Consider the following 23,556-nt stretch of genomic DNA (forward strand, 5'->3'; position numbering starts at 1 on the left):
AATACATTAACAAGCTAGTCATCGGTGATCATGTTCGGGGTCTTCCACTGCTTAAGTTCGATCGAGAACACTTATGTGCTGCTTGTGAAATGGGGAAACAAAGTCGTCAAAGTCACCCAATAACCATCAACACAAAAGTTGTTGAACCACTTGAGTTGCTTCACATCGACTTATGTGGTCCATCATCAATTGAGACCATTGGCGATAACAAGTACATCCTTTTTATTGTTGATGACTTCTCACGGTTTACTGGGGTGTTCTTTCTAAAGCTCAAATCAGAGGCGACTCCCAAGCTGAAGATCTTTATCAAACAGGTTGAAGTGAAACTGAGAAAAGTCGTTCGAAACATTAGGAGCGACAATGGACTAGAATTCAAGAACAAAGAATTCGAAGATTTCTTAGCAGAAAAAGGCACCAGTCACAATTTCTCACTCCCTATACACCTCAACAGAACGGAATTGTCGAAAGGCGAAACCAATGCCTGTGTGAGGCAGCCCGAACCATGCTGAGTTTTGCCTCCCTTCCTCTATATTTCTGGGCAGACGCCATTGCTGCAGCTTGCTACACTCAAAACAGATCTTATCTCAATACGCATTTCTCTCTCACCCCCTATGAGGTTCTTAACAACAGGAAGCCGAATGTCAAGTTCTTCCATGTGTTCGGCTCGAGGTGCTTCATCTTCAACTCCAAAGAGCATCGCAACAAATTCGATGTCAAAGCCGATGAAGGCATCTTTCTGGGATACTCTCTTACTTCAAAGGCGTACAGGGTTCTGAATAAGCGTTCCAAACGTATTGAAGAAACCTATTATGTAACTTTCAATGACAATTATGTCAAGAAGTTGAAGTCTACCGAATGGACAATTGGAGAGATTTTCTCTCAAACCGGTCAGGTCACAGCCTCAATCGCCAATCTTTTTGACCAGTTCATGGATTTATTTGATGAACCTGAGAAGGCTATTCATTCTGAAGCTAGGGCAACAGACAACAAAGTGGATCACCTTAAGAAGATTATCGAAAACGCAGCCAAACAAATGGCAGAAGAAGAACCGGTTAGTAACGAACCTCCTCAAAGCAATACCTCAGGCGAAGGGGAGAATCTTTTCAGATCAACAGGACTCACAAATCTAGGGGGAGAATCCAATCTTTGATGGAAGCAAAAGCCCAGCCAGAACCGAAAGCCCGGTTGCACCCGAAAGTCCAGTAACAACCGAAAGTCCGGAACAAACATAAAGTCCTATAACAACCAAAAGTCCAAAACAACCCGAAAGCCCAGTAGAAGAAGGATTTTTTGGTTCACATCCACATGTTTCATCATCTATCGAGGGGGAGAATTCCAATACGTTTTATGATGATGATTTTCAATCAGAGTTGGAAGAAGAAGTAAATGATGAATTGGATCCCTCTTATGATCCAAATTGTCCTCCTCTCACCAAATGGACTAGAGATCATCCCGCATATCAAATAGTGGGTGATGCATCAGAAAAGGTTCTAACTCGATCACAACTAAAGGCGAAGCAAACTGCTCTATTCTCCAAAGTAGAATTCTGCATGTTTAATTCATTCATCTCCAAAATAGAGCCGAAGACCGTCAATATTTCTCTCGATCATTCTGATTGGGTTCAAGCAATGCAAGACGAACTCAATGAGTTCGAAAGAAATAAGGTCTGGAGACTTATTCCAACACCAAAAGATGCCTCGGTTGTCGGTCTCAAATGGGTATTCAGAAACAAACTGGAAAAGGAGGGAAATGTAATCTGGAATAAGGCTCGGCTAGTGGTGAAAGGATATTTCCAGGAAGAAGGAATCGATTACGAAGAAACATTCGCTCCAGTTGCAAGATTGGAATCAGTTCGAATATTTCTTTCCTATTCCGCACATAAGAACTTTGAGGTCTACCAGATGCATGTGAAGTGTGCCTTTCTGAATGGCGAACTTGAAGAAACCGTGTACGTGGAGCAACCTCCTGGTTTTGTAAATGAAAAACATCCAAATGACTGCTATATCTTGGATAAGGCAGTTTATGGTCTGAAACAAGCTCCTAGGGCGTGGTATGAAACTCTAACTAAGTTTTTAAAGATGTCTAAATTCAAACAAGGTTCGGTTGACCCAACCTTCTTTCGTAAAAAGGAAGGTAACCACCTTATGATTGTTCAAATCTATGTCGACGATATCATCTTCGACTCCACGAATCCCATCCTAACAACTGAATTCAGGAAGTTGATGGAGATTAAATTTGATATGAGCTCAATGGGTCCGATTAACTTTTTCCTTGGTTTAACTATTAGACAGGGACCCGAAGGAATATTTATCATCCAGGAAGCATACGCAAAGACTCTCCTTGCTAAATTAGGCATGATGGGAGACTCAAAGGTCAAAGTCCCTATGGCGTTCGGCACCAAGCTCACACCTTCTTTGGAGAAACCGGCAGTCGACATCACGCTATATCGCCAAATGATTGGTTCCCTAATGTACCTCACAGCTAGCAGGCCCGATATAATGCTTTTAGTATGCTATTGTGCTAGGTTTCAAGCAAATCCTCGTGAACCATACATGCTGGCAGTGAAGAATATATTCCGGTATTTGAAGCGAACCACCTCTCTTGGTCTCTGGTATCCCTCAAACTCAGGTTTCTTTGTTCAAGCCTACTCAGATGTAGACTTAGGAGGATGTGGTCTAGACCGGAAAAGCACCACATGAGGCTGCCAATTCCTAGACGGGAAGTTGGTTAGCTGGCAATCGAAGAAACAAACATGTGTTTCTCTATCTACAGCCGAATCAGAGTACATTGCAGCCGCCACCTGAACATCACAAGTGATTTGGATCCAAAGCTAACTCCGGGATTATGGACTGAATATGAAAAAGATCCCACTATATTGCGATTCAGAAAGTGCAATTAGGATCTGTCATAACCAAGTGCAACATTCCAAGACCAAGCATATAGCACTAAGGTATCACTTTATTAAGGTTCATGTGGAAGATGGAAACATCGAAATTCACTTTGTTCGAACCACTAATCAACTGGCCGACATCTTCACCAAAGCCCTTCCTGAAGAAAGTTTCAATAAAATTCTACAAGGCCTAGGTATGATGGAATCGGAGTCAGTACCAAAAACACCTTCTCGAAACTAAAAAAATTGAAAGCGAAATGAACCGAACGCTCGGTCTATTTCGGGCGTGGTTCACACGGGAACCGAAAGAACCGAACTCTTGGTCTATTTCGGGTTCGGTCCCACTAAACTTGTTTTCGCTTATCTCAAAAAGGTGATGTCTTTGGTTGTATCCTTTTGTACAATTGTTTTCCAACAATCCATATTTTTTTAAGGAACCGAAATGAACCCTGCGTGCGATCCATTTCTGGTTCGGTTTAATTTTTTTTGTTTTGTTTTGTCCCTCTCTTTACTAACATATCAAAATTCCAAAAATATTTTCTCTCTTTTGTCTTTACTTCTGTTTATGTTAGCGGTTTCTGGAATATCGATGGGGCAGGTATCATTCTCACACTTTGTACTAGCTAAGTGTCTCTAGAAGCATGTTGTTGTATGTTGTACAAAGCCTCACCTGATTTTGAATAAAGCCTTACTGACTGGGTATATACAAACCTCGTCTTCCCAATCAGGCTGCTAAATTTATTCTAATCATGAGCTACCTTACTCTTTTCTCATACGAGTTGAGAGTTTTTTGCTTGGTTACTCTTTTTATAGCAGAGGTACTTTGGTTTCTTTACAACACCTCAAATATTTTTCTCCATCATCTTTCGGCTCATACATGTAACCCTTGAGACTCTCAAATACAACCACTGAGGTTTATGGTTACACTATCTCTGTGTTTATGATCTTAGCTTCGTGTCACTACGTGCTAAGTGAAACCCAAAATTCAATACCCACTATGTATTGACTGTGAACAATTAAAATTGCTCTAGCTTTCACCCATGAATTAACGAAACCACCCAAGTGGTTGTACCATGAAATCTCTAATTTTCTCTTTTTTGTGTGATTCTTATGAAATTGTTAGATACCATAACATTTCTTCCCTTAGAATCCAGTTTTTTTTTTTTTTTTTTTTTTTTTTTTTTTTTTTTGAGATTTCATACCAAACATTTCCAACAAGTCACTGAATATAGTCCAAACCTACTTGTTCAACAGACCACATCGGTCTCACAGGGTATTTCGTTCGGTTTCGGTCTTATGTCAAGATCCGGAATTCTGAACTGAAGCGAAAGCCACCCTTCTAAGCCTCATCAAAAGATGCCTTTCAACACTTCTTAATAAGTGCTTGATCGTAATTCAACGGGAAACCACACAAACACTTTACAATCTCTCTTGACTTTGAAGGAAGAGATTCGTGTCTGGGATCCACTATTTCGTGTCTATATTGACATCACAAATTCTCACGTAGATATAGCTTTATTTCTTTATCTTTGACACTCTATGCACGAAAATCTTTGATTTTCCAAAAGTCTGGTTCGGTTCTCTACCAGCTACTTTCCTTTATGTAGCTTCGGTTCTTAATGATGTACTCAACAAGGGAATGCTGTGGTTTTTATAAGTCTTTGATTTTATTTACTGATGACAGCTCATTTAAAAGATAAGATGATGACTCAGCCGGAATATTAACGGCTTCAAGATTTCAAAAGTGATTTGATGGGAAGGCGTGCTAAACGGAAACAACTTTCTCTCTCATGCGTAATCATCGGGGTTGCCAACTGTCACATTTCAATCACTTCAAGCACCGTTCCGCTTTCCGATAAGATTTGGGAGCGAATTTTTCTCTTACCTCCATAACTGATATAAAGGGTTAAACCCCGGTTGTTTTCCCTCTTCACCGCAACCCAAATTTCTGAGAGCAAACAAAGGCGATTTTTCTCCCACTGTTCATCTTCTTCTTCGAAGAATTTAACAATGGCGGATTCCTCCTCAGTTCATGAAACATCTTCTCGTTCTACCATTCTCCTAATCCGACCTCAGCAAAGCTTAGTCATCGACCTCAACCCAATCTCCTATGATGCCTTCATGTATCCCATAGTGGAGTGTCTCACATACTCTCCACTGATTCTCGCACTCTCCAAGGTTGAAATCGTGTCTATGGAATGTCTCTCTCAGATTTTCTCCACCGCTCACTATGACAAATCTGTTGATCACATCTACTTTGACATCCTTGACAACAAAACCTCCATCTCAAAGAATCGATTTTGCTGGCTTCTAGGGTTTGAACCTGACGAATCGAGGGTTAACCCTAATTCGATCTCCGTGGGTCAACTATTCTCCATGTTTTACAATATGGGTTACACCGAAATCCTTACAACTGTGACGAAATTCAAGAAGTCATGCCTTCCTCCTCAATGGAACGACTTTTTCACGATCTTATTCAAAGGTTTATCTGAGAGGAGTGCAGGTTCTGACGGGGCCATCCGGTTATTCATGACCATTCTTTATGGGTTGTACAATGGGATCAACCTCGATTATGGCTCGGTTCTTTGGCAGCAGTTGATTCAAAGCCTCGGCTCTACTTCTCGGCACACTGAAATCTCCTATGCCAGGTTTTGGACGCTCGTCACCAAATGGGCTATGTCACCAAATGGGAGGGTAACTTCACAAATGTCAGATTCAAAGTCTTAAGGGGATCCGATAAAGCTGAGCATGCCATTTCTCTCGCTGATCTTCCCAACCTAAATCCTCATGACTGGATCATCCTGCACAACATCCTCCTCACCAATTAAACAGAATATGGGCCAATCATTGATCACTTCAAGAGGATGTTGGTGTGTTACATCTTGGAGGTTGCAAAGTTGGATCAGGAGGTTGCTAGTGTACTCCGAAAGAAGCCCACTATCACCCCAATCGGTTCTGCAAGTGATTTGAATAAAATGCAGATGGGGAAGATTGATCCAAAATGAAACTCAGTCATGTTCACCAGGGCAGAAGGCCAGAAATGTCTATTTGCTTTGGCTGACAAACATCTTCACACCACCTCTTGTCTGGAGCATGTTCTGGGGATCATCAATCGGTGCAAGCAAAATTCTGAAAGTGATAAGAAATACTTCAACGACATGGTCCACTGGTATATTCATTTCCGACAAACTCTTCTCGCCATCATTCCTTGCTTGTTCAAAACCACGAAGAAGGTTGGTGTTGCAGGTTCAAGTAAGCCAAAGTAGGGTCTCGCCCCAATTGGCGCAAAGGGGAAGATTGTTGGGTCTATTATGTGTTGTGTCTTGGGCTTGTTCCTTGGTCCAGTTTTGTATCCGGATTGGTCTTGTCCATCCGTGATTTAATTATTAGGGTTTAAGTATTTATAAATGCTTGCATGCATCTTAGTACGAAGCTATTTAGTCGATTATTCATAACGATTGTTGTTTCTATCGATTGTAACCCTAAAAGCCTCTACAACGGAAGTTCTTCATCGAGCTCTGCTGAGGCGTGAATCTATTGAATCATTCAGCTCATTGTTGATTCATTCTCTTGTTTGTTATTTTGTTTGCATGATTCTGATTAACCTGTGTAAGATCTAAACGATCAAAGAGAATTTTCATCTCATCAGATTGGTCATTTAGGGGCTTTAGCACCTTTCATGTGCGTAAATTTTGCAACTTTCCATGATAATCATGCCTTAGAAGCTTGGATCTATAATCTAGAGCCTTGCCATGGCTTAAAAAGCATCTACATGGATGAAGGTTTGCGAGGACTCGGCGAGTTGAATGAACAACTCGGCGAGCCCGATGAAGATGGACATGAACTCGACGAGTTGTATGAACAACTCGACGAGTCCGTTGAAGTTTTCCTTGAACTCGGCGAGTCGGCTGGGGTTTCTCCTAATTCTTGGACACGTATGAACTCGGCGAGTTAAAGGAGAACTCGACGAGCCAATCAAGGATTTCCCGACTTCTCGAGTTCAGGAAGGACTCGACGAGTAAGTGAACTGCACTCGACGGGTCGAGTTAACATGGTCTGTAGACTTTGACTGTGGGCTTTGATTTTTACCATGAGTTGACCAGTTGACTTCTGAGGGTATTCTGGTAATTTGGAGATTTATGAAAGAGGATTTTATGGTATATAGGTAGTGAAGTTCGTGTTGGAGATCCAGGAGTTAAAGCTTTTTAGTTTCAGACGTTAGTTGTGAGGTCAGTTCTCCTCATTATATCAACATGATCTACGACACCAAGGCTCTCCCTTTATGATTTACATCCTGGTTTATGATGGTTACTATCTTAGATTACATCTTGGTTTAGGATGGTTGTTATGCTAGTAATTTGTTTGATTGATATCCTGGTTGTAGGAAGGTGTCTATGCTAGAGATCGGTTAGATCTATATGACTCTTTGTTATTGCATGCTAGCGTACGATAATTATGTGCACATGTTTATTGGTATGGGGAAGGGTTGAGGCAGGTCGTGCTGTGTGTTGTAGTGCTAAGACACCCCGGGCGGACCGGGTAAACTGCAGGCACGGGCTGGGTAAATCTAGTCAGGCCGAAGTCCCAGCGAGCGGTTCGGATAGGCTGAAGGCCCCGAGGGGGGTCCAGACGTGCTGATAGCTCGGAGAGCGGTCCAGATAGGTTGAGGACCAGGAGTCGGTCCAGTCAGACTGATGGCGCATTATGCATGTTGTTTGTTGTTTTCTTATATGTTTATACAATATGGTTATATCTGTATGGCGTTGGTATTTTGGGGAAACCCACTAAGCTTCGGGCTTACAGTTATTGATTTTTTTTCAGGTACTTCTGATGACCGCGGGAAGACAAAGGCGTGATCGTACAGCTCCTCCTGCTTTACCTATGTCTCTGGGAAAACTCTGATATTATACATTTTGAGAACAAAGTTGTAATGATTTTTAATGGTTTGAAATGTTTTAAAAAATTTAAATTGGTTTGAATTTTTGGAATGTTACATATTTGAAATATTATTTTCACTTGAATGAAAAATGAAATTTTTGGGTCGTATTTTTGGGATGTTACACTTTTCTTCAATGCTTCAAACGAATGTTGGATATCAATATATAACTAATAAAAATATTTAATTATAAATAAAAATATGTGTAAAATCTACAACAAAAAATAAAATAAATAATATTTCATAAGCAATAAATTATAAAATTTTGTTGATCTTATTTAAAGCTTATGGTTAAATATGGTTTGAATGTAAAAAATAAAAATAAAAAAAAAATAAAAACCTTGTATTTATACAAAAATAGAGCTTTTAAGTGAAAAAAATATTTATACGGTTTAAAATGTATTAAAAAAATATTTATATGGTTTCAAATGGAAAATAGTCAACATTGAACAAAACTGAAAAAATTGATGTTTGATTTGGAACAAAAAAAATAGAGTGTCAAAATTGAAAAAGAAAATTAAATTTTGTGTCAAAATTGAAAAAGTAAAAAACTTAGTGTCTTTTGTGGAAAAAATCAATTTTGACACGTCATGATGTCATGTCAGCATGCTACGTCATCAAAACTGACACATCATTATGTCATGTCAGCAAGAAACCGGTCCCCGCCTGATATTGAGCAAAGCTTAGTATACATGAGCATATCAACAAATACATATAAACATAAACACATAACGTAACATATAAACATACCTCGGGCCTCGCCCGACGTTGGACCGAAATTCAAAAGCATATAAACATTCCTCGGGATTGCACCAACATCTGACCGAAGTCCGGAAACATACAAACAAACACATGCAAGAATCACGAAGACATCAAGCATACAAACATTCCTCAGGCTTGCCCCTTTATCAGACCGAAGTTCGGAAACATATAAACCTACATCGGGCAGAGGCCGACATCAGACATTAGTTCGACATATGCTAACATACATAAACGGGCTGGCATTGGTGCCTTCGACCCGTTCCTACTGGAGGAAAACTCACCTCATGCTACTGAAGTCTTGTAAATAAATCTCTGGCTGCTGGCTGACAGATCCCCGAACTGTCAACATCAAATCGACCCCCAATTAATAATTGGGTTCCAATACATAACCATATGTCCATGCTTGGGGTAAAAAGACTACTATACCCCTAACCTAGCTTGATTCAAACCCAATGCCCAAATTCACACCCTGAAGGCCTAAAATCCAAATAAACAACTAAGGCCCAATTAAGGCCCATCCATGGCACAATTTTCCAAATTGGGCCCAAGCCTTTCCAATGGGCCTTATCCTAAAGCTCAATTCAATATTCTAGTCCATATACCGATTCTTAGATGGCTCATCGATAGCCCAATCACCAAAGCCCAATAGAAGGCCCATGTTCAAGCCCAAACATAATTAGGGTATCTCACATAAAGTGACGATTAAGGTTAAGTGTTCTTGCTTAACCCACTAGGGACTTAATCCATTTAGTCTATCACTCCACTAGGCCAAACATACAATGTAATTGGGCATAAGTCATATTTCAATCCACTGGTCCCGACAATCCAAAACTAATATCTTCCAAAATTAGGGTTTCCAACCCAATTGTGTGTCAATTAGTCCATTGGTTAAGGTTTTTAGGTTGATTAATGTTAATTAAGTCGGGCACCACCCACTACCACCTCGGGTAGTGGTGGTCAACGGCGGCTCACGACGGCAGCCACCACCTCGTGGTGGTGGTGGTTGTGATTCTAGATCCAAAACATGTCCAAGCATAACTCAAATAGAAATCCATTCATACTCAAATGCACACCGCCACCCAACACGACGATTAGCGATGGCAGCCACCACCTCATGGTGGTGGTGGTGGTGGTAGCGATTTCCATGATTATTCCTGCCAAACTATAATTATACAACATATGTTCCAAAATAAACACACACACACACATACACACTCAACCACCTTTGTGAATGCAGACGGTGGTCGGAGGTGCTAGCCACCATCTCAAGGTGGTGGTGATGGTTCTCTTGGTTCCTGATCATGCAACACACACCAACACTATGCCTCGACCGAGAAATGGTCACAGCCAACCACTTGGTGGCGAATGGCGACGGAAACAGCAGCACTCACGGCAACAACAGCGCCATCGGCGACAACCACCATGGTTGGCCGCCATGGTGGTTCTTCACAGCTTCCATTCGAAAGAAAACCTACACGCATGCGTATCCACATCACGAGCCACAAACTCTGCCAAGAAAATACCCCCAACAATGCAACCCACAAAACGGCAGGCGGGCGGCCAGAGGGCAGCATCGTTACGGAGCGACCGCATGACAACGACGACGACAATAAGACGGACCAACATACGAAGAAGGTGGAGCGGGGACTGCATCGTTGACAGAGATGGTACTGCAACTTGACCGCTAATTGGAGTAGTGGTGTTCGTCGGTTCCGGTGAGGTTAGGAGGTGGCGGCCGGAAGTTAGGGGGTATAAGGGTGGCGGCTGTTGTAATGGTTAAGGTTAGGGTTATGAGGGCATGGGTGACGATTTATATACCCCGGCCACATTTCAAACCTTTTTCCATAATGACACTTTCAGTCCCTCCTTCTCAAATCCTCTTCAACTTAAATCCAAAACTAACCAAGCATACCCTGCCCTCAGAAATCTTTACAAACTGAATCCAAAATTTACTCTTTAGCCATTGCTTCTCAAAATCTATTCAACACAATCCCAAATGATACCATTTAAACCATAAATTCTCGAATTTATAACATTTTACTCCCAAGGTTGACACTGATAAACTATTATGGATTTAGGGCTTCAATAAAATAATATGAGATATACTTCTCATCCCGGGGTTCATTTTGTTTATTTTTTTTATTTAATCTTATTTATTTAAATTCCAAAATAGAATGTTATAGTTTAATAATAGTATAATACCATTAAATGTTGAGTTAAATCCCCTATCATGCTCTAACCTCCAACATCCATTTCTCATGCCCTCTCTCTCTCTCTCTCTCTCTCTCGCTCTCTCTCTCCACCAGTCAACATGCATCACAACATCATGAGTTGGTGGCTCCAAAACCACTAATCTATTGTGCTCTTCGTTGTTATCTCACCTTTTCTCACAACTGTTAAACCTTTAATGATGCGTCTTGCCTCCGACCACCACTAAACCTACTGGCATCTCCTTTTTCTTCCCCCGTCCCCTAATGGTTCCGGACAATTAATACACCACCATGTTGCGATCGTTGCCTCGCACCCTCCCATGCACACATGACGAATGCCAATTTCTCTTTTTGATTCTTATTTAACTTTAGGTTGGATGATTCATTTTTGTTTTGATTTAGTTTAGGATTTTTAATTTGGTTTTGATTTGGGACTTAGGTGGTGGTGGAAGACAGAGAAGAAGAAGAAATACGGTGTTTGATTTCTTGGAAGTCTAGTAGTTGATATTTGTCTTGATACCTAGTCCTATAATTTACTAAGATAGCATTCTTAACATTATATAATTATAAAGGTTGATCTAGTTTGTTATAATTAGAACGATTATGTAACAAAATCAAACAACTGAGACCAGCCATGCAAGGAATAAACCACATTGAATAATCACGGAGTGACTTTGAACTGTTTTAACAAATTATAAATACCAATAATACAATCAATCTAAGATTTAATCATGTACTTTTGAGGAACATTCCTATTAAAATAAGGAAATGTATAAGTTTTTTTTTTTTTTTTTTGCAATGTTTTAAAAACCAGTTCGAACTGGTTGAGCCGAAAACCGAGGACGATAGCAGTTCAACAATGACCGATTGTATGTCAATTAATAATCCGGATTGAACTGGACGGTTTCTTCATAACCCGGGTTGTGACAGAATCGATAAAAAAACGTTTAAACCAATTTATTGAACTTGTATAGTTGAATTTCTCTTAGCTCGTTAAAAAAACAACACATTTCCAAAGCAAATTGAACAATTTTGGAGTGTATACAATTCAAAGACCGACACACACCATCGCCAGACATATGAAAGTTTTTGGTTGAACTCACGGTCGAAACGGAAATTGGTTACCAGACCCCTTCAACAAAAAAGCTTCTTTTAAAAGATTAGTTTTTTGAAAAAAAAAATCAAAAATCGACTATTAATTGAACATTTAATATGCACTTAATAACAAATTTAAAAAAAAAAAAAAAAATCGAACAAACAAAATTTTTTAATAGAACATAATCGTCCTTTTCTTATCAAGCATAAAATGATAAAATAATCAAAAATCGTCTACAATAATACAATTCATATCAAATGAATCCTTAACGTAATTTTCCGAAGTTGCATTTATCAAATGAAACCATTTTACATTTATCAATACACATTGTACAAGTCTTGAACTAAATTTAAGAATTGAGTTCTGGAAATTGAAATTAACCATCAGACCATAAAAACCCCAATGGAAACAGATGCAAAGGATATACGTCTGTCTCTCTCTTTCTTTGTGTTTTTTCGATTTCCTTGTCAAGCAAGCATCCATTCTTCAATACTCAATAGTGGTTTCTTAACCCACGGGCATTACATATCTCTTCTTTCTCTCTCATCATGTGTACTGTTCCTCTAGTTCACTTGCTTCACCTACACTCCTAATTCTAATGTCTTGTTCTCTACTCTTTTATCAATCTTTCTGCTTTTTAATCAGAAAAAGACTGATACCCACAAGTTTAATTTCAGTCCATATCGAAAGAAAAAAAAGAAAAAAAAAAGCAGAAATGAGTCATGAATTGATGACTGTGGCACCACCGGCACAGCCAGCGGCGACTCCAGCATTAGCGGTGGCAGCTCCATCATCGCCACCACCGACGTCTCTTGCACCTGGATTTCGGTTTCACCCAACCGATGAGGAACTTGTGCGGTATCATTTGAGGCGTAAGGCTTGTGGGAAGCCGTTTCGATTCGAAGCTGTATCAGAAATCGACGTCTACAAATCCGAGCCATGGGAACTTGTTGGTATATAGATTAAAATTGTTTTTTTTTTAATGTCCTTTTTGCTGTTTTCATTTCCGATTCATCATGATAGCATGTCAGAGTGAGGGTATGGTGGATCATCATCAGAGCATCCCGTTTGTCTGCAAACGGGAAAGGTCTGATGATTCGGTTCTAAACCGTGGACCTGAGCTAGAAACCTTCTCTCTATTCCACAACAAAAGAACAAAAGAGAGTGATGAAATTGAAAACAATAATGGAAGCAATGGAAATGGTTCAGAAGACTCGACCACGAGTCAAGATCCAAGAATCGCACAACTATCATCATCTGCAACTGCAACTGCACTGATGGAGTTCCCTCTGCTTGAGTCTCTTGAAGCAAAAGTGAGTCAGCCATCTACGAGTCAACCATACTCATTTGATGCTGCCACCCTTGAGAAATCAGTGCTACTTGGCTACTTAAAGTTTATCAAGAACTTGGAACATGAAATCCTTAATGTGTCAATGGAAAGAGAGACTGTGAAGATTGAAGTGATGCGTGCGCATGCGATGATCGACATTCTTCAGTCCCAAATTGATGTTTTGACCAAGGAGAATGGTGACTTGAAAGATAAGTTAAGATGATGATAGGTACGCATTAAGGCAACCTAGATTCTCTAGTTTTTTCGACTGAGGTTTGTTTCTTCACATGTTTAGCCTGTTTTTAAACGCTATTTTGCGTATGAGTTTAATTAATAAATAAAGTTTGGTTCTCAATTCTATTCTCAATCATGATCATGATCAGTATGTCATTATGTGTATTTCCTTGGTTTTGTTAACAGAAACCAAAATATGAAAGGCTCCCAATATTTTGACTGCTTTTTAAGAAATTAATTTATCCATATAGATATAACATCCTCTGTGTACAAATAACTAAAATATATATTTTATATGGACAAATCAATTTTTTAAAAATGAAAAAATCACTCATTCCTTCATAAAAATATTTCTCTCACGTTTTTTCCGAAATTAAAAGAAATTTTGGAAGAAAAAAGCAATGACGCCGTCACTTCTTTTTCCCATTTGAGCACTCATCTTTTCTTTATTTTTTTCTTGTTTATCCATGGAAGTTCAAAAACAAAATATAAGATAGAGTGGAGCAACAAAAGTTGCATTCCCTTCACTGTCACGTAGAATCTCGTAAATGCGTTCCACCAAGTCTATACGAAGATTGTGAAATATTTCATTGCAACGAACCTCTGCTCTCTTTTCAATGTACTCGTCGCCTCCAATTTCTATTGCTTCTGTCGCGGGAATGGTTTCCTCCTCATCATGCTCAAATACCGCTCTTCCTTCGTGCTCGATAATCATATTATCCAGTATTATACATGCATACATGACTTCATGCATTTTTTCCTCGCTGAAAAAAATTATTGGTTTTTTTTATATAAACTAACGTTTCTTGAGAGCTACAATACCCCGCTCGATAGCATTCCTAACTCTTTTTTGAGATTTTTTGAATTTTTTCCAACAAGTATCATTTAAACACGTAAACGACTTAACAAAAACTACATACTCAGGTAGATTTCGTCAACTATATAATAACTATATTTATATGGTGTTCCATGTAATTGGAAAGAAGAATCTGATGTAGATTCATCGTATACGTTGTTAAATATAAGTGAATAATTAAGAACGTTAATGTCATTTAGGGATCTAGGAGAACCAAAAAAAGCATGTCAAATCCACTGATCTTATGATGCCATCGCTTCAAGTATGACCGTTGGATGTCATGATGATCAACTCGGGTAAATTGAACATGGTGTGAGGTAGGATAATTTTCTCATGCCCAATGTAGACAATCTAAACTTTCTAACGTTCTATGAAAACCATGTACGCTAGCATGATGAGATTGCAATTTCATGATGTCATTGCATGTAGACTTATGTAAATATTTTAGATCATTAAACTGAATGATAGTTTTGCAAAAATAATGTAGACTATCTTGTGTAGTCCTAGCGGACATCCTAAAACTCTCGTCCAACGCATCAAGAGAGATGTCACATGCTAATTGACGAAGTGCAGCTATGCATTTTTGTAAAGAGGTGAAAAAACCACACTCCTCGTTAGATCTTTGACTATACGTTCTTACAAATATTTGAACATTCCGAAGCGCTTTCTGAAGTAGTATCCTTGAAAAGTTGCATTTTATTGAAAGTAGTCTTGTATCAAACGTTGATTTGCATCTTCATATTTCTACAAATAAATCTTCGGATTCTCCGTTGAGCATTGTCGGCTGCGTTACTGCATGCCGTTTCATACATTTGTTTCGTAAATTTAGCAGCAACAAAAAAAAACATCAAACATAACATCAAATTTTTCAGAAGAATCGAACGACAACATTTTTTTGATTTTTTTAGAGGAAATATTGTAGAAAAGATATATATATATATATATATATATATATATATATATATATATATATATATATATATATATATATATATATATATATCTTTACTATCTTATAAAAGAAATCTAACTATTTCTAAAAATAGATTGATTATAATAATAATATTTTTTAAGACGTCCAAATGATGAAGCTGATAGTACAAGTAATCATTAATAAAATAATATTAAATTTTAACCATATTTTGAATTCAAATATTTATCATCAAATCTCCTTATATTTCTCAACAATTTGATATGGTTCCCTCAAATCTCAGATTCATTTAAATTTTGAACCCTTTTAGATATCCTTAAATTTAACATGTTGATTCAAATATCCCTCCAATCGTATATACCTCTTTGCTCCCTCCTCTGTTATAAAGCCCACCGTCCAGGAACAAAAAATGACTTCATTTCCCAAATAACACCATAGTTTGATTATTTTGTCTTCGACATGTACTTTCTTTTGTAACATAACATTTTTGTAGAGGAAACATATCACCGCAAAAATTTACACGCTCCGCCGCTTTGCGCGGGTACACTACTAGTATATATATATATATATATATATATATATATATATATATATATATATATATATATATATATATATATATATATATATATATATATATATATATGAAGGGTTGAGAAGTTTATATAGAAGTTAAATGTTAAAAAGAATAAATATATAAATTCGAATTTATGATCGTTTGCAACGGTCACGAAAACCCACCAATCACAATCATTACTCACGTGCACCCCTCTACGGCCGCACTGCACCTCCCGCATCCTTACCACGGTGGGGGCGGTGTTCCTATACACGTGACACCAAAGTACGGCAGTTGTCACAGCCCACTCCGACCGGTCTAAAGTTTCGGCCTTCGTTAATACCAAAGTAACTTGTTGATGTGCATATTTAACTAAAAAGTCTAAAACACACTACTAATAATTAAAACATAACAAACAACGTGGCTAATTATTTTTTATTAAATTTGATAATGGTTGATGGATATCTTACCATTCTAGTATTGCCTGCAGTTTTTCCTATAATATCATTTTTCATTTTCGACAACATTGTACTCTTCTAACTTAAGTAAACCGTTTCATTAATTGAATATGAATGATTTTATTCGGAGAAATATTGAAATTCACAAGTCAATTATATATAAAGTTTCAGATTGATTCTTATTCATTATATTCCTAAACATGTATGATTGTAATCTTCTAGCTTAACTAAACCTTTTTACTTGTAGATTTACGTCTTATCCTTGAGTTTTTTCGTAAATTCAATAAGAGAAAGGGAACGAAAATTTTGACAGAAAGAAATGGAGGGGAAGAAAAGTATTCATTATTCTGTGTTCCCGAATTCGAAGGCAATGAAAAAAAAATGAAAGGAAATTTTGAAGTTTTTGTGCTCCCGAATTAAGAGGAAAAAGAAAATAAAACTTCAAATTTTCCTTCCCCTGATTTTCTTTTCAAATCCGCCCAATTTGAAAGGAAAATATGACTCCAAAATCCTTTCCTCCCCCTTCACTTTCCTTCTATTAATAAAACTCGGAAACACAATTTTTTTTCGACATCCTTCACTTTCCCTCTGTATTCTCTCATTTTCCTCCTTAAGTAGAACTCAGAAACAAAGCTTTAATGTCCTTGAAGGCTTGAACCGATATATCCTACCATAAAAATGTACATTAAACTTAATGAATTGGTTAAAAACTCTAAATGTACTAAAATTAGTTTTCATTATCAAACTAAAAAAAAGAGTAGTTTGTCAATACTTTTAGTTTGTCTTATTTTATTTTAATGCTAAAAAATTAAAGTAGTTTGTTAATAGTTTTAATTTGTCTTTTTTTATTTTAATGCAATTGGAAGGTATTGCATTTCCAACTAAGCAACTACCACGTGGTCAATATAAAATATTAAGATATGAATCAATTCTCCAAAAAGAACTCACCAATGATGTGTTTAACTTTTATATTATTATATTATATTCTGAAATTATCTCCAGGTTTAATTATGATGAACCATCGTATTTATAACCAATAAAACAGATAAAATATTCTTAAATTTGTAATATCCTTTTTTTGTCCTTATACCACGGACAAGGCTTTTTTTTTTAACGACATGAAAATTGAAAAGATATATGTGTTAGAGATCAAAAGTTAATTGTTTTAATTAATAGTGACTAGGGTTTATGGCTTAGGGTTCTTAATTCTAAAAGACATTGTATTTAAGTTCTAAAAGACATTGTATTTCCAAACTTAAAGTGATATTAATATATCTTAAATCTTAATTAGTTGAGAGGCAGAGCCAAAATCTAGGAATAATGAAACTTATAACATAATAAGACAATAAAAAACATTGATGACTAGATAGTTTATGATTAAATGTCGTGCTTTAAGAGCACAATTCAAATAATCTAAATTTACCTTTTCTAAATTGCTAAATTACACCAATCGTCCATCGTCCATATACCAAAACGCATGTTTGATCTCTATTTTCATGTAACATTCATAAAATTTCATAAAAATTTAAACTTTTCCAAACCAACCAAAAATCATAATTGTTTACATGATAGTTTTCAAAACATGTTTATCATCAGAGTTTTTCTCAAAATCCTAGAATATAACATGAGGAGGTGCACGATCACGCCTTCGTCTTTCCGCGAACCTCTGAGGTATCTGAAACATAATCCAAAATTGTAAGTCCAAATCATAGTGAGCTTCCTCCAAAACCAGAATAATACAATAAACAACATGCATACAGAGCCTTCAGTCTGACTGGAACGCCCCACCGGCCTACAGTCTATCTGGTACGCTAACAAAACCTTCACCATGACTGGTACGCCACCTCGGGCCTTCATTCTATTTGGAACGTTCTCCGAGCCTTCGACCTAACTGGTACACCCTGTTGGCCTTCATTCTATCTGGGACGCCCTGGGTCTGTTGGTCTTCAGCACAAAGCAGGTCCACCTTAACCCAACCACTCATACAAGTGTCGACACATAAATATAACATATAATCATGCAATTAACCATCCAATAACAAACAGACAGATCTTACATATCACTAAGCATAGCATCATCCTATCTACCAAGATATAGATTTAACAGATCACTATAATACTTAATCATGCAATAAATAGGATAACCATCCAAAAGGGTCGACCTTGGTGCCTTCGACCCAAAAGTACAGTGAGGAACACTCACTTCATACTGACGAACCGCACAGAAAACCGCCGACTGCTGGTTCACTAAAATCCCAAACTATCACAACAAATAAACATCCAATTAATAATTGGGTTACCATTCCCGATTAATAACCCAAACTTAAGGTAAATGGTCACTTTACCCAATTTATAATTAGGCCAAGACCCATGCCTAATTCTTGATCCAAAAAGTCCCAAGCTATACAAGGCCCATCATTGGAAAATTGGGCCCAAACTCCTTATTGGGCCATATCCTAAGGTCCAATTCCTCACTTGGCCCAAAACACTCATACTTAAGAAGAAACACTCACTTGACCCATTATGACAACCTAGACCATGCATGGGAAGAAACCTAAGTCCAATATCACATTTTTATGACATAACACAATCTAAAACTTCTGAAAGGACAACCAAAATGTCTTGTAGTATTCCATACTTATAAAGATCAAGATTAGGACAAAAAGGTGCCAACTTTAAGCTAAAACTAGATCCAAATGAATTTTTCTTCAAGGTTGGAGCTTTATACTTCTAAAATATACACAATTGGAATTTGATGTTGGATCCAAGGCCTTGATTGAAACACGACAACCTCAAGGTTCTTCCTTTTTCCCCAAAAGCTCCAAAATGACACAAAGGCTCTTCAAGCTTCACAAGGCACTCACACACTTCAGGGTTTCGAAATGAGGAAGGAGCTTGACGATAAGAGGGTGCATGATACCATAAAGATGCTTAAATAAGGTCTAAACTAAAAAAATTAGGATTTGCACCCTGGCTACGTACGCAAGCATTGGCCAAAATTATGAAATTACCCCTTAGGGACCAACTTTGCAAAACAAGCACCAACCAAGGATCAAATTAGAAAATACCTGGAAATCAAAATGTTGCAAATAATAATAATAACAATATTAAATTAATTGGAAAAAATACAGAAAGGCATAATAGTCATTTTATGTCTTGCAAGGGATGAAGCGTGTCAATTTAAACTAACGATGGATGAAACGTGCAACTTTTAGCCAAATGTGTAATACCCAGTCCATGTATTATTTGCATTTTGGTCCCTTATATATTGAATTGCTGCTTTTAGACCTTCTAATTAGTAAGTTTGGAAGGAGGAGGGAATATTTATGCCAATTCAGGATTTTGGAGGCGGAGCCCGAACATGGTGAGTTCCCCTGAGGAACGCAGTGCGTTCCCTTGTTGAATGCAAACCCTAACTTTTAGGGTTTGGGACCTATATAAAGAAAATTATGTCCCATACCTCAGCCTCCTTACCAGCCTCTCAACCTAAAAAAAAAACCCAAGATAGCCTAACACTCCTCATCCTTGTGTGATTTTGATCTTGTGAAGCTCATCTTGGTGGTTTTAAGTTTGGAAGGAGAAAGAAGAATTTAGTGAAGAAGAACTTGAGTATCTTGAGCTTAAGGATCCGGGATAGCATCATCATTTGGTACTCTTTTGAGGTAAAAAAGCTCACAACTTGCCTCATGTATGTTTACATCTATGTAATGATGTTTTAGACCTTTTTGGTCCCAAGAATGGATTTTTATGGTTTAAATTCGTTTATGGACTTATGGTTGCCACACTTGATGCTATTTAAGTCCCTAGGACAAAAAAGTTGTTATCTTTAAGGTCTTAATGGGTTCATGCAAGAGTTATGGCCATCTTTATGGAAGTGGATTACTATTTCTTAGGATTGGGACTTTTGGGGACATGCAAAGTCACCAAGTCCGTGACTTTACGATTAAAGAGGTCCTAGATAGCTTGGATCTATGTTTGGATAACATGGCTTAAGCATTAAGTGCTTAATGGACATTTTTTTGGAGTCCAGACGCAAACACCATGCGTAAGGCTCGGGAACGCGTTGCATTCCCGTCGGGACTCGCAATTTGAATCGAAGCGAAACACCCAATGTTCCACAAGTGAACGCCCTGCGTTCATTGCGTCAGTGGGCTTCTTTGGTCCATTTCCTTGGACTATACGACTATGTGCCTTGATGGATCATTCTTTTGGACAATATTACATATTGGGCTTTAGGGAAGACCCATTTGAGAAGTTGGGCCATATTTTGAAAATTAGGCCATAAGTGGGCTTGGAAAAGCTATATAGAATTAGCCACTAGAGATTCCTTACCATGAGATTCAGCATCAGCTTTGCGAGGTGAGTTTTCTCCTGTATGAACGGGTTGAAGGCACCAATGTCGGTCCATATATGTATGTTAGTATGTTCCAGGCTAAGGTCTGATGTCGGGCAATGCCCAATGTAGAGTTATATGTTCCGGGTTTCGATCCGATGTCGGATGGTGCCTGAGGAATGCTTGTATGCTTGATGTCTTCGTGATTCCTACATGTGCTTGTTTTATATGTTTTCGGATCTCGGTCCGATCTCGGGCAATGACCGATGAATGTTAGTATGTTTCAGGATTCGATCCGATGTCGAGCGTGGGCCCGACAAATGTTTATATGTTTATGTTATGTGATTAATTATGTGTATTTGTTGATGTGTTTACATGTATATCGAGCTTTGCATGATGCCAGACGGGGCCCGATGCCGGATTTCGATCCAATATCGGGCGAGGCCCGATGTCGGACATTGTCTGATGTCGGGCGGGGCCCAATGAAGCAGACAGGGACATTTTATGTTATTATATGATTATATGATTATGTGTATGGTATGTGGTAGTTTGGGGAGACTCACTAAGCTTTGTGTTTACAGTTTTCAGTTTTTTGTTTCATGTACTGTTGGATAAGGAGTCTAAGTCCATAATAATATTTGTTATGAACTTGACCCAATTTGGCATGGTCCATTTGGGTTGCATGGCATCGTAACAATTGGATAGACAAAATGAGAAAAGGGACACTTATGATTTGTTAATATATTATAAGCTCTAATATATTAATATGAAATCATATTATTTAATTAGTATTAATTTGGAATTAATTTTGTGATCAAAAAAGACTAATTAAATATATAGGGATTGATTTGGTAAATCATTCATTCTTATATAATGGGCTTATAATCCATAATTTATTAGATTGGACTAGGAAACATAGGGTGCTCCATGGAGGTTAAAACCCATGGATCATGGAGGAAACTAAAAGTCATGCACATTAGGGTTTACATGGTGTAACCCTACATGTGAAACATTATATAAAGGACCTCATGGCAAGCAAAATCGGCACTAAGACATAAGGGTGAGGGCTAGCCGAATTTTGTACACAAGTGTTATTATCTCAAGTTATTCCAAGAGTTGTGGTGTTGTGTGAAACATTTAAGGCATCACATTTGGGGTTCTAGGATCACAAGGTCTTAAGGAATCCAAGCTACAATAAATGTATGTCATTCTACTAGTTTTTGTAATACATATACCCCATTATATGCTAGTTTGGATGGAAGCCTTGGAAAATGAAAGTTTGCATGTATAATAGAGAAAACATAGATCAAAGGTTTCTAGGGTTGCATGTACACCATATGAGTGTTAGAATGCTCAAAACTCATCAATGGTATCATAGACTAGGCTTGTTTTCAATTATAATTGATGCAAACTACTTAAAAAATTGCTATTTCTGCTCATGGTTCAGTGAACTAGCCGAGTCCATGGGGGGAATTGACGATTCAATGTGAAATCTCATCTAACTCTTCAATTTGGTTCATGCACTCGACGAGTCAAACTCTTGCATTAAAATCATTAAAACTCATAAGTTATATAAATGAAAGGTTTTGAATAGTTTCAAAACTTGCCCTCAAGTTTTGTAATTTGTAAAGTCACTTTAGAAAACTTTAATTCCAAGCCCTAGAATTTTAAAAGTTTAAAATTCAACCCTTATACTATTATAATATTATAAGTTAATTATATATATATATATATATATATATATATATATATATATATATATATATATATATATATATATATATATATGAGATCAAGCCAGTCTTACCGTTAGTAGGCCTCATTCACGAAGCTGGTCTAAAAGGGGGGTATAAGGTTGTTGCCTATAAAATGACAGCTTAATGGGTGTCCACTCTCACCCACCGCTTCCTTGACTGGTGGAGGGTCGTTAGCTAAACGAGTAGGACAAAGACTATAATTCTCATTAAAAGTATAATGATAAATATAAAGTAACTAAACCTTTTATAAATTCCCAATCTTAGTTACTTTAGGAAAATTTGAAATTGATGCAAACCCATGAAATTACATTTTGCACCTTACTAAAGTCGTAAGTAGAGCGTGTGTGGTTAACCGGACACTAACTTGGACTTAAAAAGGATGGAAAATGGTGGCTTAAGGTTTATCATAGATCAGTGGAGCGTGTGTGATTAATCGACACATGGATTAGATGATAAAATTAAGAGTACCAAGTTAATTTGCATGGTTATTCACACCATGTTTGTGATCCTCGGTATCCTAGTTACAAACTTGAAGGGCATAATCGAGATTTAAACATGCCATTGAATTGTTCAATGAATCTCAAAAGATCTAGGAGTTTCAATCCAATTAAAACCTAATAATCTATTTTGTTTTTCATGGTGGAAATTGGTAAATCGTCATTTAACTACCTTCAAATATTTTGTAGCTTGGATTACGGTATCCCTCTTCTAAGTTATAAAATATTGTGTTGGGTCCTAGCCTTAATATTTCATTTTGGTGTCTTATTAAGGATTCTATATCTAATCTAAACTTATCTTTCTTCCATTTTCAGATGTCTTCCAACAATGTTGCTTCTGGCTAAAACCCTACTGTCTCATGAACCTTTATAGTAGAGTCGTCTTTGATTGAACTAATTTCAATGATTAGATTAGGAACATATGGACGGTCACTCGTTATGAGGACAAGGAATATGTCCTCGGCAAAGAGCTTAAGGTTGTCGATGAGTGGTCTGCTACTCCCGAGGAGATTGTTGAGTATACTAGCTATGATAAGGATGCCACTAAGGTGTCTTGTATCATGTTGGCTACCATGACAGCAGAACTCCAGAAATCCTATGAAGATTTCTACCCTTATGAGATGCACATTGACTTGATGGAAAGATACCATCAGAGTGCTCATCAGGAAAGGTATGAAATCATCACCTCTATGATAACAAGAAAAATGAAGG

At 37.6% G+C, this 23,556-nt stretch overlaps 1 protein-coding gene across 1 annotated transcript; it reads left to right on the plus strand.

The window, feature by feature from the left end:
* The first annotated feature begins 12,274 nt into the window (after positions 1 to 12,274).
* Positions 12,275 to 13,582, plus strand: LOC145030326 (NAC transcription factor-like protein). Its single transcript, XM_078978711.1, has 2 exons — positions 12,275 to 12,847; positions 12,897 to 13,582. Exons 1-2 carry the CDS (start codon positions 12,493 to 12,495, stop codon positions 13,445 to 13,447), a joined length of 906 nt encoding a protein of 301 aa, XP_078834837.1. The 5' UTR covers positions 12,275 to 12,492; the 3' UTR covers positions 13,448 to 13,582.
* The last annotated feature ends 9,974 nt before the right edge of the window (positions 13,583 to 23,556 follow it).

Source organism: Lactuca saligna, chromosome 2, assembly GCF_052625555.1.
Source record: "Lactuca saligna cultivar CGN05327 chromosome 2, ASM5262555v1, whole genome shotgun sequence".
Classification (NCBI taxonomy): domain Eukaryota; kingdom Viridiplantae; phylum Streptophyta; class Magnoliopsida; order Asterales; family Asteraceae; genus Lactuca; species Lactuca saligna.